The following is a 13,870-nucleotide window of genomic DNA, read 5'->3' as shown; positions in this document are numbered from 1 at the left end:
GATTTGTCTTAAGTCAAATTTATTTAACCAACTTTATAAAAATAATAACATTTACAATACCAAATTTATTCATTGAATCCACCATAAAATATACGGTGATAGTGTATAAATTGGGTAGTGTAGTTGTTGCTATATTTTTCTATAGACTTAGTCAAAATTAGCTAAATTTAACTTAAGACAAACCTAATACGATATATAAATAAAAACAAAGGGAGTATTACAAATAGGCCTTGAGTTGAAATTCTAGCCAGCGCTATGTAAATAATAATTATTCAAGACGCCTATTTCACATTTTGCAGGTGAGAATGAATGTTCAAACATAGATTCATTGCAAATCTTTCTTCTTCAACTTAGCCTTTTGAGATCAATTGGGTGGACAATCTTTTGGGTTCTATTTCAGCTTCTTTGGAGCTAAGATTGCCATCTAAAAGCTTTCCAGTTTTGGAAAAAAAAGTAAAAAAACAACTTGAGGTTTGCCAAATGGCGCCATAGTACACATGAAGAAAAACCTTTTCAAGGATATCTGTGTTTCAAAGAAGCTGAAATATAATGCTGCTGGTTTTAAATATACATCTATTTAGTTTATCTTAGACCATCAGTGGCAAAAAAAAATCATACAAAATGTTAGCACTATCAGGAATTTTTTATAGATATTGTTTGTCATGATGGCATATCATAGAACGTACTGATGTCTTGGATTTATTTGTAGAGTTAGAGCCAGTAAAAACAAATTCCGTATCCTTGCCAAATTGCAAAGGCCCGTGTATTCCCTCGCGTTTGCACGCATGGGGAAGGAGGCGGCCCTGTATCGCCATAAAACCGGGGAGTGGTGGTGTCCGTGGTCGCCCCTGTTTCTCCTCTCCTCACTTGCCGCTTCCTTCCCCTCCCTCCTCCATCCAAGCTCGCCCACTGGCCAAGACACCAATTAAAGAAGCAGCGGCAGATCGGTGCATGGCCGGTTGCGTGTCGTGTCGCTGGGAAATAGAAAGGGGGTAGATAGATTTGAGGTTGCTGCATGCATGCTTACCTCCCCACTCCGATCTGACCATCTATCTCTTGGGGCAGCGGAGGTTACTTATTTGCTGCTGCAGATTCAGAGGCATTCCTGATCCCGCTTTGATTCTGCGGTTCTGTTGTTTCTCTGGTAATGTTTCTTGATTCTTGCAGCTTCATCAATTTGATTGTCATTTCTTTTTCTTTTTGCGAAAGAATTTGATTGCTGCTCAATTTCACATTTGGGCTTTTGTATCATTATGAAAAGGGCACCATTGTTCAACTGCATGTGTGTTTGTTCGTCACTTGTTCAGATTGCAGCACATCGAGATCCGATTCAGAAGTTTCCTGCTCTACATGAGCTAGTTGAAGAGGTTAGCCAAAGATGCCGTTGTTCGAACGGGATCGGTACCAGAGGCTGGACGGCGGCGGTGGCGGCGCCGGCGCCGCCGCCGGCCGGAGGCCGCCGTCCTCGTTCTGCTCGTCGGCGACCATCGTCTTTTTCGTGGCGCTCTGCCTCGTCGCCGCGTGGATGATGGCGTCGTCCAACAACATCGCGGTCACCGTGTCGCCGGAGAACAAGTCGGGCGCCAAGGACCAGGATCGGTCCGTCGACCTCGCCCAGAGCGACAGGGGCGGCGACGCCGTCAGTGACACGCCGCAGACGGGAACCCAGGCCGGGGACGCCAGCAGGAAAAATGACGTCGACAGTGGCGACGGCGGCGGCACGACGCAGACGAGGGACGAGGCTGGCAACGGCGACGCGTCAGAGGACGGCGCTGGTGACTCCGGCAAGAAGCACGACGGCGCCGGCGCCGCGCAAACGACGGACCCTGCCAGCAACGATGTCAACCGGAGCGACGTCGCGGTGACGACGGATGCGACAGGCAACACCACCGCTGCCAGCGCCACGGTTGCCGAGGGCGAGACACCGTCAAAGAACCAGACTTTCTCCGACGAGAACGGCAAGACGGAGGGCGGCGAGGTGGCCAAGCCTGAGGACCCCGACAAAAAGGTCGAGCAGAGCGCCGAGCAGGAGACGATCGACGCCAAGAACACCACAAGCAGGCAAGCCGAGAAGACCATCGACCAGAGTACGGACGACACCGGCGGCCAGGCAGACAAGAATAACGCCGAGGAGACGTCCACCGATGCCAAGGACACCCGCAGCCAGGCTGACAAGAACGCCGAGGAAGCGTCCACCGATTCAAAGGACACCTCCGGCCAGGCTGACAAGAATGCCGACGAGGCGTCCACCGACGACAAGAACACCCGCGGCCAGCAGGCTGACAACAGTTTCCAGGAGACATCCACCACCGACGCTGACAACGTCGGCGGCCAGTCCAACAATAGCACCAAGGAGACACCGACAGAGTCAGAGGAGACTAGTGGTGGCGACGGCGGCACGGCCAAGAACCAGACGACCTTCGAAGACGCCAACGGCAAGATGGATGGTGTGCAGCCGGTGAAAGAAGACGGGAAGGACACTGAGAAGAACTCCGATGAGGCTGCCAGCAGCGACAAGGTGGAAAGCACGGACGACAACACGAGCACCGACGCGGCATCCAAGAACGCCACTTCCGGAGACCAGAACGTCGCGGCCGAGACCATGGCCGCATTTGCAGGTGCGGATGGCACCAACGGCACGATCACTCCACACACGGAGAACTTCGCGATGAACAGCAGCGCCACATCCGAAGACAAGAAACCGGCGGCTGGAGATGGAGCCGCGGAGGAGAAGGCCGAGCTGCTGCCGAGCGGGCAGGCCGAGCTGCTGAACGAGACGGCGTCGGCGGTGGCGGAGAACGGCACGTTTCCGACCCAGGCGGCGGAGTCGAGCGAGGAGAAGGCGGAGCGCGCAAGCAAGAACAAAAAGAAAAAGAAGAAGAAGGGCAAGGACAAGGGCGCCTCCGGCGAGACGACGGTGGCGTACACCTGGAAGCTCTGCAATGTGACCACCGGCGCGGACTACATCCCGTGCCTGGACAACGAGGCGGCCATCAAGAAGCTGAAGAGCAACAAGCACTATGAGCACCGGGAGCGGCACTGCCCCGACGATGCGCCGACGTGCCTGGTGCCGCTGCCGGAGGGTTACCGGCAGTCGATCCCGTGGCCGTACAGCCGCGACAAGATCTTGTACCACAACGTGCCGCACACGGGGCTGGCGTCGTACAAGGGGCACCAGAACTGGGTGAAGGTCTCCGGCGAGCACCTGACGTTCCCCGGCGGCGGCACGCAGTTCAAGCACGGCGCGCTGCACTACATCGAGGTGATCGAGGAGGCGCTCCCGGAGGTGGCTTGGGGGCGGCGCAGCCGCGTGGTGCTCGACATCGGCTGCGGCGTCGCCAGCTTCGGCGGCTTCCTGTTCGAAAAGGACGCGCTGACGATGTCGTTCGCGCCCAAGGACGAGCACGAGGCGCAGGTGCAGTTCGCGCTGGAGCGCGGCATCCCGGCCGTCTCCGCCGTCATGGGCACCAAGCGGCTCCCCTTCCCCGGCAACGTCTTCGACGTCATCCACTGCGCGCGGTGCCGCGTGCCGTGGCACATCGAGGGCGGCAAGCTGCTGCTGGAGGTGAACCGCCTCCTCCGCCCTGGCGGCCTCTTCGTCTGGTCGGCGACGCCCGTCTACCGGAAGGTTCCGGAGGACGTCGAGATCTGGCACGGTGAGTAGTAACTGTTTCCAACCCATTTCGTCATGCCGTTTCTCATGGAGGGAGCTGGTCGGTGCTACGAGGAGTGGGTGGGTGGGAAGAGGCATTGCGGGTCCGGCGGGGACTAAGGCGGCGGCCGACGACCAGCGGCCGGCGGGCCGGAGGAGGAGCCAAGGGGGCGGCTGGAGGAGACCAAGGATCCAGCCATCAAATCTGGGGTCATTTTGAAAGAAAACGGATCGTGATTAATAGTCGCAATCCAAATTAGGAGGTATACGCAAATATCTGGGGGTATTTTGCAAAAATCTGGATCGCGGCTAATAGTCGTGATCCGAATTAGAAGGTATATATAAATGACCGGGGTTATTTTAAAAAAAATCGGATCATGATCAGTAGTCGCGATCCAAAGGGGGAGGGGTAAACGTAAATTGTTGGGGGCCATTGTGCAAATACTCGGCCGCCGGTGTGGTCGCGCTGCTGCCGCGGCCCCCTCGCGTCCTCCGCTGCCGCGGCCGCGCTCTCCTCCGTCGAGTGCACGCGCCGAGTCGCTGGCCCGCACCCCCGCTGGCGCCGGCGACGATGATGAACCATATCCCCTCCTGCTCTGCGAGATGGCTCACGGCGGTGGGCAAGGCCGGCGTGCGTTGGATCCGCCTCCACCCAATCACCGTTGCTCCCTCGGCGGCGCAATCCAGCTCTCTTGTTTCTTTCAAGTTCATGGCCGCGGCGTAAATATCCAAAACAAACAAAAATCTAACCTTGCCTTGGCTTGGATCTCAATTTCTCAACAAGCAGAAAAATTCTCTAATACGGTAATACCACAAGAACAGCGGCACCGGAGCAATATCATTTCAATGCCATGATTGCTATGGATCAACGGTTTTTTGCTTTGCATTTGTGTCATGCCGTTCTTGTTTGCAACAGCAATGGCGGCGCTCACCCAGTCCATGTGCTGGGAGATGATCAAGAGGACGAGCGACACGGTGGACCAGACCGCCATGGTCGTGTTCAAGAAGCCGACGAGCAACGACTGCTACGACGCGAGGTCGCGCGCGGAGCCACCGCTGTGCGATGCCTCCGACGACCAGAACGCGGCGTGGAACATCACCCTGCAGGCGTGCCTGCACCGCGTGTCGACCGACCCGTCCGCCCGCGGCTCGCAATGGCCGGCGCAGTGGCCGGACCGGCTGGCCACGACGCCGTACTGGCTGAGCGCCGACCAGGTGGGCGTCTACGGCAAGCCGGCGCCCGCCGACTTCGCCGCGGACCAGGAGCACTGGAGGAAGGTCGTCGAGAACTCGTACCTCGACGGCATGGGCATCGACTGGAAGAACGTCCGGAACGTCATGGACATGAGAGCCGTCTACGGAGGGTAAGCAAGAGACGACAATGGCGCATCCATCGATCGATCAAGCCGGTGTTCCCGCATCGACTAACCTGGATCCTCATGCTCGTCACAGGTTTGCGGCGGCGCTCCGGGACATGAAGGTGTGGGTGATGAACGTGGTGACCATCGACTCGCCGGACACGCTGCCGGTCATCTACGAGCGCGGGCTCTTCGGGATGTACCATGACTGGTGCGAGTCCTTCAGCACCTACCCAAGGTCGTACGACCTTGTCCACGCCGACCACCTCTTCTCCAGGCTGAAGAGCAGGTGAGCACAGTCATGGCACAACCAGCAACCATTTTTTGTGTTCTATTCATGCCCTGACCCATGGGCTTCCTTGTTCCTGAAGGTGCAAGCTGCTGCCGGTGATGGTCGAGGTGGACCGGATCCTAAGGCCGGAGGGGAAGCTGATCGTCCGCGACGACATGGCGACGGTCCAGGAGGTCCAGAGCATCGCAAGATCTTTGCACTGGGAGGTGAGGATGACAGTGTCGAAGCAGGGGGAGGGGCTGCTCTGCGTCGGGAAGACGATGTGGCGGCCCAAGGAAGTTGAGACGCGGAGCTAGTTTGGTGACTGATGACTGCAGCTGTTCTTCCAAATGGTAGCACATAGCAAAATACAGAATGGCATTCCTGCCACATTGCAATAATCAAGATAGCCATTGGGTTGTATACAGTGTACCTGTTACCGAGTTTCGTAGCTGTAAGTACTAGCTCTATTTACATCAGTGTTTCAAACCTTAGTGCGGTTACCATTGACTGCTGAAGGAAAGCCTGAAAAAGATGGCTATTTCAAAGAGATGGCAACTCCAAATCATCAGCATTTTGCACTCTACCCACACTTTGATAACTCAAAACTACCACATCATTTCACAACCGCAAAAAATCAAGGTGCATTTGTATGTGGTGAACTTGCGATGTTACATATACAAGTAAAGGAAGGTACATTGATGATTTCACTCGTAATTATTCTTCTAGAAAACCATGTTACAGCTCATCCATGTGCCTGTTACAACAATGAACAGATTTCTCCAACCAAACAAACCATAGAGGCATATGTCATAGCGGTAGCAGAACATTTTCTGTCCTTCATTATGGAAGGCATTTTGAAGCAAACACCAGCATGGCCCTTCTCATGTGGACAATCAATTAAGAATTTCCATGCAATCTCACCATTGTTGACCCTGAACCCTATGCAAAATATATCAGTGAAAATGGAGAAAGCCATCCCATGGTCTCCACAATTAAAAATGGCAGAAAGAGGCAGCATGAGTGGATAAGCCTCATGCTTCAATGACAATTGATTAGATAAGCAAGCATGTCTTCATCCAGAACAATGCTGCTTGCTTTCATTTTGTCCCAGCGACAATGGCTGCATAATCCCTTCAGGGGATGCCAAGGGGTACTCGCATATAATGTCTTCCATATTGTCATCACCAACTGCCAACTGTTAATCCATGTTACAAATATGCTTTAGCAAGACAGAATATGTTACACAATCTGGATGAACTGGAACACCAAGTATCTCTGGATTTGCAGAGAAGGCCTTTTTCGTGAGGCCAGATAACTGTACGCCTTTATGATGAGAGTGTTATGTGTGACCATATCTGGAGAAACCCTAGCAGCTTCTTGCATTTCAGAAGTTGCTAAGCCTTGATCTTCCTTACTTGCTCCTTGAAAATAGTTTGTCCATCTGTCAGTCTTGCAACCTGACGAGATCATTTCCTCATACATCTCGACAGCAACTTCAGGCTTCTTCTGACATCAATGGCATCACTTACATCACAACACTTGCAGTACACGTCAGTCAGTGCATTGGAAGTGCCATCTCCTGGGGTGAAGTCACTTGCAGTACCCGTCTTCCTCTATACTGCCCATCAGCGTCTCGGTGCAACCGACCCGCCAGTCCTTGCAGAGGCCATCGGCCAACGCGGCGGCGTGCGTGTACACCCTTGTCTGCACCAGCTTTTGGACATTCTGTCAAACACCCTGCGCGCGACGAGGACCTTCTTGTGGGCGCGGACGAAAGAGGGGTCGTGCCGCCGGGGATCAACGTGTACCAGCTATGGAACCTGTCATGGCGTTTCCCATGGAGGGAGCTGGTCGGTGCTACGAGGAGTGGGTGGGTGGGAAGAGGCATTGCGGGCCTGGCGGGGACTTAGGTGGCGGCGGGCAGGCCGGACGAGGAGGCGGGGGGCGGCCGGAGGAGACAAGGACCCGGCCGTCGAAACCGGGGTGGATTTACAATTATTTAGGGTGTTTTATGTAAATAGTAGGGGGTATTTTGAAAAAATCTGGATTGCGATTAATAGTTGCGATCCAAATTAGAGAGTATATGTAAATACCGGGGGCATTTTGAAAACAAATGGATCGCGATTAATATTCGCGATCCAAATTAGGGGTATACGTAAATTACCTGAAGCCATTTTGCAAATACTCTGCCGCCGGCGAGGTCGCACTGCTGCTGCAGCCCCCTCACATCCTCCCGCCGCTGCCGCGCTCTCCTCCGTCGAGCGCACGCGCCGGGCCGCTGCCTGCGCCCACGCCGGCGGGCCGAAGGAGGAGCTAAGGGGGCGGCCGGAGGAGATCAAGGATCCAGCCATCAAACCTGGGGGCATTTTGAAAAAACGGACCGCAATTAATAGTTCCAATCCAAATTAGGGGTATACGAGGATATTTTGCAAAAATCTGGATCACGGTTAATTTACGTCATCCAAATTAGAGGTATATATAAATAACTGGGGGTATTTTAAAAAAATAGGATCACAATTAGTAGTCGCGATCCAAATTAGGGGGTAAACGTAAATTATTGGAGCCCACTGTGCCAATACTCTGCCGCCGGTGAGGTCGCGGCGGAGCCCACTGTGCCAATACTCTGCCGCCGGTGAGGTCGCGCCGCTGCCGCGGCCCCCTCGCGTCCTCCGCCGCCGCGGCCGCGCTCTCCTCCGTCGGGCGCACGCGCCGGGCCGCTGCCCGCGCCCACGCTGGCGCCGGCGACGATGAGTAACCATATCCCCTCCTGCTCTTCGAGATGGCTCACGGCGGTGCCCAGGGCCGGCGTGCGTTGGATCCGCCTCCACCCAATCCCCGTTGCTCCCTCGCAGGCGCATTCTGGTGGACCAGACCGCCATGGTCGTCTTCAAGAAGCCTCCGACGAACCCGAACCCGACTCAGACTTGGGTTCGATCCAGATTCCGACGCGGAATAGGCCTGGGCCCACTCCGACTCCGACTGGGCCTGAGCCCTGTCGACCCCGACGCAGACTCAGCCCGCCATATAAGGTAGCGAGTGCTGACTCCGGCAATTACTCCGTCAGGCCTCCACGACTCGATTTCAACTCCGCCTCCACGCCGGCGAGCTCTCCGTCTTCGACACCGCGAAAGAGAGATCCTCCCGCGCGAGCGGCGGGCGGCGATCGCGATGGCGGCACCATTCCAGCCTCTGCCGCCGGGCGTCTACTTCAATCCGTCGGCGGAGGAGTGCGTGCGCGACTACCTGAGGCCCTGGAACGCGGGCGTGCGGCCGGAGACGGACCGGATCATCGTCGACGTGAACATCTACAGCGACAGGCCCGACGCGCTGGTGCGGGGGCGCGAACCGGGGTTCTTGCGCGGGTTCGACTACAAGTGGCTCATGCTCACCCACTGCATCCGCCTGTGCGGGGGCAAGGGCCGCGGCAAGGCCCGCGCCAAGCGCGATGTTGCCACGGGCGGCAACTGGAAGGTGGAACAGAAGGCCAAGGGCGTCGCGGAGCACGCCAACGGCGAGGACGACCCGCCCAGCGGCGGCCGGAGGCGCACCAACGGCTTCTACCTCGGCAGCGGCAGGGGAAAGGGGAAGAAGGACGGCAGCGTCAAGACGCCGTGGCTCATGGAGGAGCTCACCACCGAGGAGGACGAAGCCGACGCTGCCGGCAGCTGGAGAGGCGAAAGGCTCGTGAAGGTGTTCTGCAAGCTCTACGTCTCGCCGCGCGCGCCCGACGAGGAGAAGCTGGAGATCTTCGGGGAGGACGGGGTCCCCTTCGACCGCGACGGCAAAGCAAAGACGCTCGTGGTCGACCTGCCCGCGGAGTTGTTCGATGCGTTCGCCGAGAGTGTTTACGGAGCCGAGGGCCCGGGCCCGGCGCCGCCGCCGCCAGCGCCAGCGCCGTGCGTTCTTGGACATCAGCAAGGCCAGCCCGCGGCGCCGCCGCTGCTGCGCGTTCAGTACGGGCAGGCCGCTCTTAGACATCACCATGGCCACGGCGAGGCTCATCCGGGCTTTCTTGGTTACCAACGCGGCCAGGGCGCGCCGAGTCAGATTCAGGGCGGTCCCGGTCATTATTACGCCGCCGAGGTGCCGCCGCAGTGGCGGCACGTTCTTGATCCTCAACAAACCCAGGAAGCCTCGCCGGGCTTCGCTGGATATTACAACCTCCAGGACGCGGTCCTTTGCCATTATTCAGCGCCGTCGTTCGTCCGTCTTGATCCCCAGCAAGGGGAGGAGATGATCCACATGGAGAAGAAGCCGCGGCTGGAGTACGATTCGCCAGCCCCCCAGCCTCAGGGCGGCGCGGGCAGCGACAGGTCGAGCTGCGTGGTCCAAGCTTCCACGTCGCACGAGCAAGGCGTCGTGATCAAACTCCACGACGACGACGGCGGCCAGTGCGGCGACACGGACGCCGACGCCAAGGTGTTCCAAGAACCAGAGCACGTCGCCAAGCCGTCGCCGCCGCAAGAGATCCCCGGGACGGCCACGGGACCGCCGGAGGTCGCCCACGAGGCGTGCAAGGTTGCCGCGGAGTCGATGCGTGATCATGACCGTGACTTCATCACGGACTTTGTGGACTTACAGGAGGAGCAGCTCGTCAACCATGTGCCGGACATCCTGATGTGCGGTACGTTGAATCCCCCGTCCGGCGACGAGCCGCCGCTGGAGCTGGGTTTCGACGAGCTTTTAGTGGAGGATTTTATGAAGGACGCCCCTGAGTTCTGACGGCAGCCCGGAGCCCCGGACTGATTAATTTGTTGCAGTTAACCGACTAACTTTAATTTTAGTGGCTTGCTGCGTGAGTTTGTGTTGGAATTAGCATAAGGGTATTCTTTCATTCTATTAATCTTTGGATGCATGTGCACTAATAATGTGGATTCCTCTTTCATTTGTCTGAATACAAACCTTTCAATTCTCGAATTACAGATTTGTGACATTTTCGTTTGATTTTGGCTAATTTTGGTACAAATACAAATCCCATCTCACTTTAGGAGAGATGCGTCTACGATTCTATATGCCCATTGGAGCACTGCCTAGCTACAACACACAACAAACAAACAATGGCACCTCTCCCCTGCTCGATGAACATGTTACATGTACACAAAATCGACTGAAGTCACAAGTCACCAATGGCCAAAAAGGACGCTGTACGGTTCTGTTCGCGCGCAGATCGTTGGTCCTCCGGTCCGGCAGCAACGATCCCCTGAAGTGATCAGTAGAAGAGGTTGCCCTGGCCTTTGATCCTGAACGGCATCCCAAAGTTCTGGTACACCCTGATCTCCCCGCCCAAGCTCGCCGTCACCACCACCAGCCCCCACGCGTTGCCGCTGTCGCCCTTGCCGCCGCCCTGCTTGTTGGGCTCGGCGGCGCCGGCCGGGTCGCCGCCCTCCAGCTTGGCGGCGACGCTGCAGGACTCCTCGTTGCAGACCATGCCCTGCTGCTTCTTGTCCCGCGACGCCGGGCTGCAGGCGGAGGGGCTGCCGTCGCCGGCGCCCGGCGGGGACGGCGCGTGCGTCCAGGGGACCGCGGCGGACACGTCCTTGCAGTAGAAGTTCTCGTAGGAGCGGATGGTGCACCACGTCTTGGGCTTCATGCCGATGCCGATGGCCGGGGCCGGCGGCACGCGGGTGGTCCGCCACAGGTACACGTGCGAGTCCTCGCTCGCGCACACGGCGTACCGCCCGTCCGAGGTGTAGGCCGCCGTGATCTGGCTGCTCGTGTTCTTGAAACCTTTTTTTTAGACAGGAATGGAAGAATTCATGAGCAGCTTTCTGCATTCTTTGTCTGCGCATGCATTGTTCCTTTTTTTCTTTTGAGAAAGTTTTGAGATCTGATCTCCGTACCTCTGAACTTTTGAACCATGGTCACGTTATCAAAGACGCGGATCTGCGAGTCGGCAGAGGTGACTAGTACCTCGGCAGGGTTCCCCGGAGCAAACTGAACCCAAAAGGCCATGACAAAGATCATGAATGCATCATTGTCATGTACCTATGCTGAATGCTTACTCTATGTTTGTGTACCTGGAACCCGGTTATCTTCTTTGCTTGCGCCTTGCGCTTCTTGTTCTGGATGTCGATCTGCGCCTCCGCGCTAAGCTTGCAGTCTGTTGCAATGGCGAAACAATCAATCGCAGCACAAACTGCACATCTCCCTGCAACAGTGAGCAACAATACAGATCATGAAACCAATTCGAGCAGTACCTGTTGTCTTGTACAACCGGCAGCTCCCTTTGTGCGAGCCGATGATCGCACCCTTCAGTTCAGCCATGGATGTCAATGGCCACGAGTCAGAAATGAAGGTAACAAGTGTATGAAATGTTGGTAGCGATCAATGGTGAGGCGTGTGGTGATGGGTCGGACCTGCCCGTCAGGGGTGTAGGAGACGGCGGTGACCATCTCGTTGAGGTCAGTCCAATCGACGACCTGCCGGTCAGGGATGCTCCATAGGCGTACCTTGGCGTCCAGCGACCCGCTGATGAAGTACCGGTCGTCCACCGGGTTGAACTGGATGCAAGTCACTGCATAGGAAGCATTACGGCATGTCAAGATTTCAACTGTCAAGGGGTGTATGATCAACTGGTTGGCAATCAGGAACATTCATGAATTGCTAGCAATCGCTTTGCTCACCGTAGTCGCTGTGGGCAAACGTCTTGAGGCACGCCTTGCTCTCCGTGTCCCACAGCCTCACCGTCTTATCCATCGACGACGACAGCAGCTGCAGAAGAGAATGCAAAGGAAGCTATCAGCTTCTCTGCACGTGCAGAGCATTGTAGCAGGGACGAGTGAAGCAGCGCAATGGCAGTGGGCGAGACCTGGTCGGACTTGGACCAGGTGAGGTCCAGCACGTCGTCCTTGTGGCCCTCGAGGACGCACGCCGGCTGCTCGGCGAGCGCGAACACTTTGTCGGGGATGACGAGGTGCTCGGGGAGCGTGTCCCTTCCGCTCTTCCCCTTGGTCGACTTCTTGGACATCTGGGCCAGCGCCGGCATCGACGACCCATCGGCCGCGGCAGGGGGCAGCGGGGCCAGGGGGCCTGACTTGCCGCCATCCAGCGCCAACGAGCTCGGCGGGGCGTTGGTCTCCACCACCTGCCACACGCGCACCACGCTATCCTCGCCGGCGCTGGCCAGCCGCCGGCCGTCCGCGCTGAACTTGATGCTCCAAATGGACCCCTCGTGCGCCTGTATCTCCTGGCACATGTACAGTCCGGTGAGCTCCTTGCTCGACTTGCCGTACTGGTGCACCTTGAGGCGCTCGGACGACGAGGCCGGCGGCGGGGCCCCGGCGGAGGCATTGGTGGAGACCGACTTGGGCATGGCTGTGTCCTTGTCCTGGATGAAACCGATGGCGACGGACTTGATGTTCTTGAGCCAGCCGCCCTTCTTCTTGTTGCCCGCCTTCTCGGCCTTGGGCGGCACTCCGGCGCCCGGTGGCGCGGGCTGGTGCTGGCTCGTGCCGCGGCGCATCAGCTTCATGATGGGGGTGTTGCCGATGAACTTCTCGAACTCCTCCAGCCCCAGCACGCCGGACTGGGTGGTCGACGGAACGTCCTTGGGAGTGGCGGCGACGACGACGGCAGCCTCCTTCTCGCTGTCCTGATTCTTGCCCCCGTCGTCGCCTTTCTTGCCGTCGCCGTCACCCTTCTTGACGTCACCGTCGCCTTTTTGGCCTTTATCCGCTGGGCCTGCCGGTAGTGGCGCGACGGGCAACTCACGTGAAGCCACAGCTTGAGGCTTCTCGAGGGGCGCGCTGTCGCCGGCGTCGGGCCGAGCCGGCAAGGAACGGACACGACGCAAAGGCTGCGACGGTGGCTTCACCGAGACCGACGCGTCGTCTCGCACGACAAGGTTGCTGTCTGAGCGGCACCTCGTGATGGCCTTCTTCGGAGGTGGCGGTGGCACCGCGGCCACCGCTTGCGCCGCGGTGCTTACGACGACATTGGGGGCCGAGGCGGTGGTTGGGGCCGGCGCTGGTGGCGGCAGCTGCCTGGACACGCTCCGCGACACGCTCCGGGGCACATCGGCGGGGCGCTTCTTCATGCTATGCCGGCGCAGCGCGAGGTCCCGGCTGCTGGCCATCCCGAGCCCCTGGTGCAGGCGGCGGCGGCGCTCCTGGATGGACACTGGCTCGTCGGACATCCACATGTCGTACTTGGACGGGTCCTCCGCCTCCTCGTCCTCCTCCTCCTCCTCCTCCAGCACGGCCGCCTGGTACTTGCGGAAGCTCTGGAAGCTCTGGTCGCCCATGGCGGAGGCGAAGGAGACGCGGACGTCGTCCTCGTCGTCGTCATCGTCGGAGGGGAAGTCGGCGTCGAGGTGCAGGCCGGACGGCACGCGATCCAGCGCGTGGAAGAAAGCCTCCTTGTCGCCGTCGCCGCGACCGCTCATCTCGACGCCGTGATCCTGGTGGTGCGAGATGCGCCGAGCATTCCAGCGTTCTTCCCGCGCGCGCAAGCAGAGAGAGAGAGAGAGAGATTGCTATGTTTAGGTGGTGATGGATTGAGAGGTTGGAAGGAAGAGGGAGGGGAAAGGGATGCACTGGAACTTGAAAGGGTCGCAACTCGCTCACAATGTGCATGTGTGATGTGTCC

The 13,870-nt window shown here is 57.7% G+C and overlaps 2 protein-coding genes across 2 annotated transcripts; one reads left to right on the top strand and one right to left on the bottom strand.

Moving 5' to 3' along the window:
* The first annotated feature begins 2,283 nt into the window (after positions 1-2,283).
* On the top strand, positions 2,284-5,777 carry LOC112884945 (probable methyltransferase PMT26). The gene is made up of 4 exons (XM_025950592.1): positions 2,284-3,656; positions 4,569-5,016; positions 5,105-5,299; positions 5,382-5,777. The coding sequence occupies exons 1-4, from the start codon at positions 2,441-2,443 to the stop codon at positions 5,596-5,598; spliced, it is 2,076 nt and encodes a 691-aa protein (XP_025806377.1). The 5' UTR covers positions 2,284-2,440; the 3' UTR covers positions 5,599-5,777.
* Positions 5,778-10,294: 4,517 nt separating this feature from the next.
* On the bottom strand, positions 10,295-13,667 carry LOC112884451 (WD repeat-containing protein 44-like). The gene is made up of 7 exons (XM_025949835.1): positions 12,093-13,667; positions 11,908-11,995; positions 11,641-11,798; positions 11,482-11,533; positions 11,302-11,384; positions 11,125-11,218; positions 10,295-11,011 (listed from the first exon to the last, which is right to left on the bottom strand). Exons 1-7 carry the CDS (start codon positions 13,665-13,667, stop codon positions 10,494-10,496), a joined length of 2,568 nt encoding a protein of 855 aa, XP_025805620.1. The 3' UTR covers positions 10,295-10,493.
* Between the last annotated feature and the right edge of the window lie 203 nt (positions 13,668-13,870).

The sequence above is a fragment of the Panicum hallii genome, chromosome 3, assembly GCF_002211085.1.
Source record: "Panicum hallii strain FIL2 chromosome 3, PHallii_v3.1, whole genome shotgun sequence".
Taxonomy (NCBI): Eukaryota; Viridiplantae; Streptophyta; class Magnoliopsida; order Poales; family Poaceae; genus Panicum; species Panicum hallii.
This window is presented reverse-complemented; position numbering and strand designations above follow the sequence as displayed.

What these genes read in the sequence shown, in the direction of transcription:
- LOC112884451 (XM_025949835.1), bottom strand. Translation starts at nt 13,667, where the DNA reads ATGAGCGGTCGCGGCGACGGCGACAAGGAGGCTTTCTTCCACGCGCTG. An exon ending in CCTACACCCCTGACGGGCAG is followed by an intron (nt 11,534 to 11,640) that starts GTCCGACCCATC and finishes GCTGAACTGAAG; the next exon opens with GGTGCGATCATCGGCTCGCA. An exon ending in CCGGTTGTACAAGACAACAG is followed by an intron (nt 11,385 to 11,481) that starts GTACTGCTCGAA and finishes CCATTGCAACAG; the next exon opens with ACTGCAAGCTTAGCGCGGAG.
- LOC112884945 (XM_025950592.1), top strand. Translation starts at nt 2,441, where the DNA reads ATGGATGGTGTGCAGCCGGTGAAAGAAGACGGGAAGGACACTGAGAAG. An exon ending in GGACGTCGAGATCTGGCACG is followed by an intron (nt 3,657 to 4,568) that starts GTGAGTAGTAAC and finishes TGTTTGCAACAG; the next exon opens with CAATGGCGGCGCTCACCCAG. An exon ending in ATGAGAGCCGTCTACGGAGG is followed by an intron (nt 5,017 to 5,104) that starts GTAAGCAAGAGA and finishes TGCTCGTCACAG; the next exon opens with GTTTGCGGCGGCGCTCCGGG.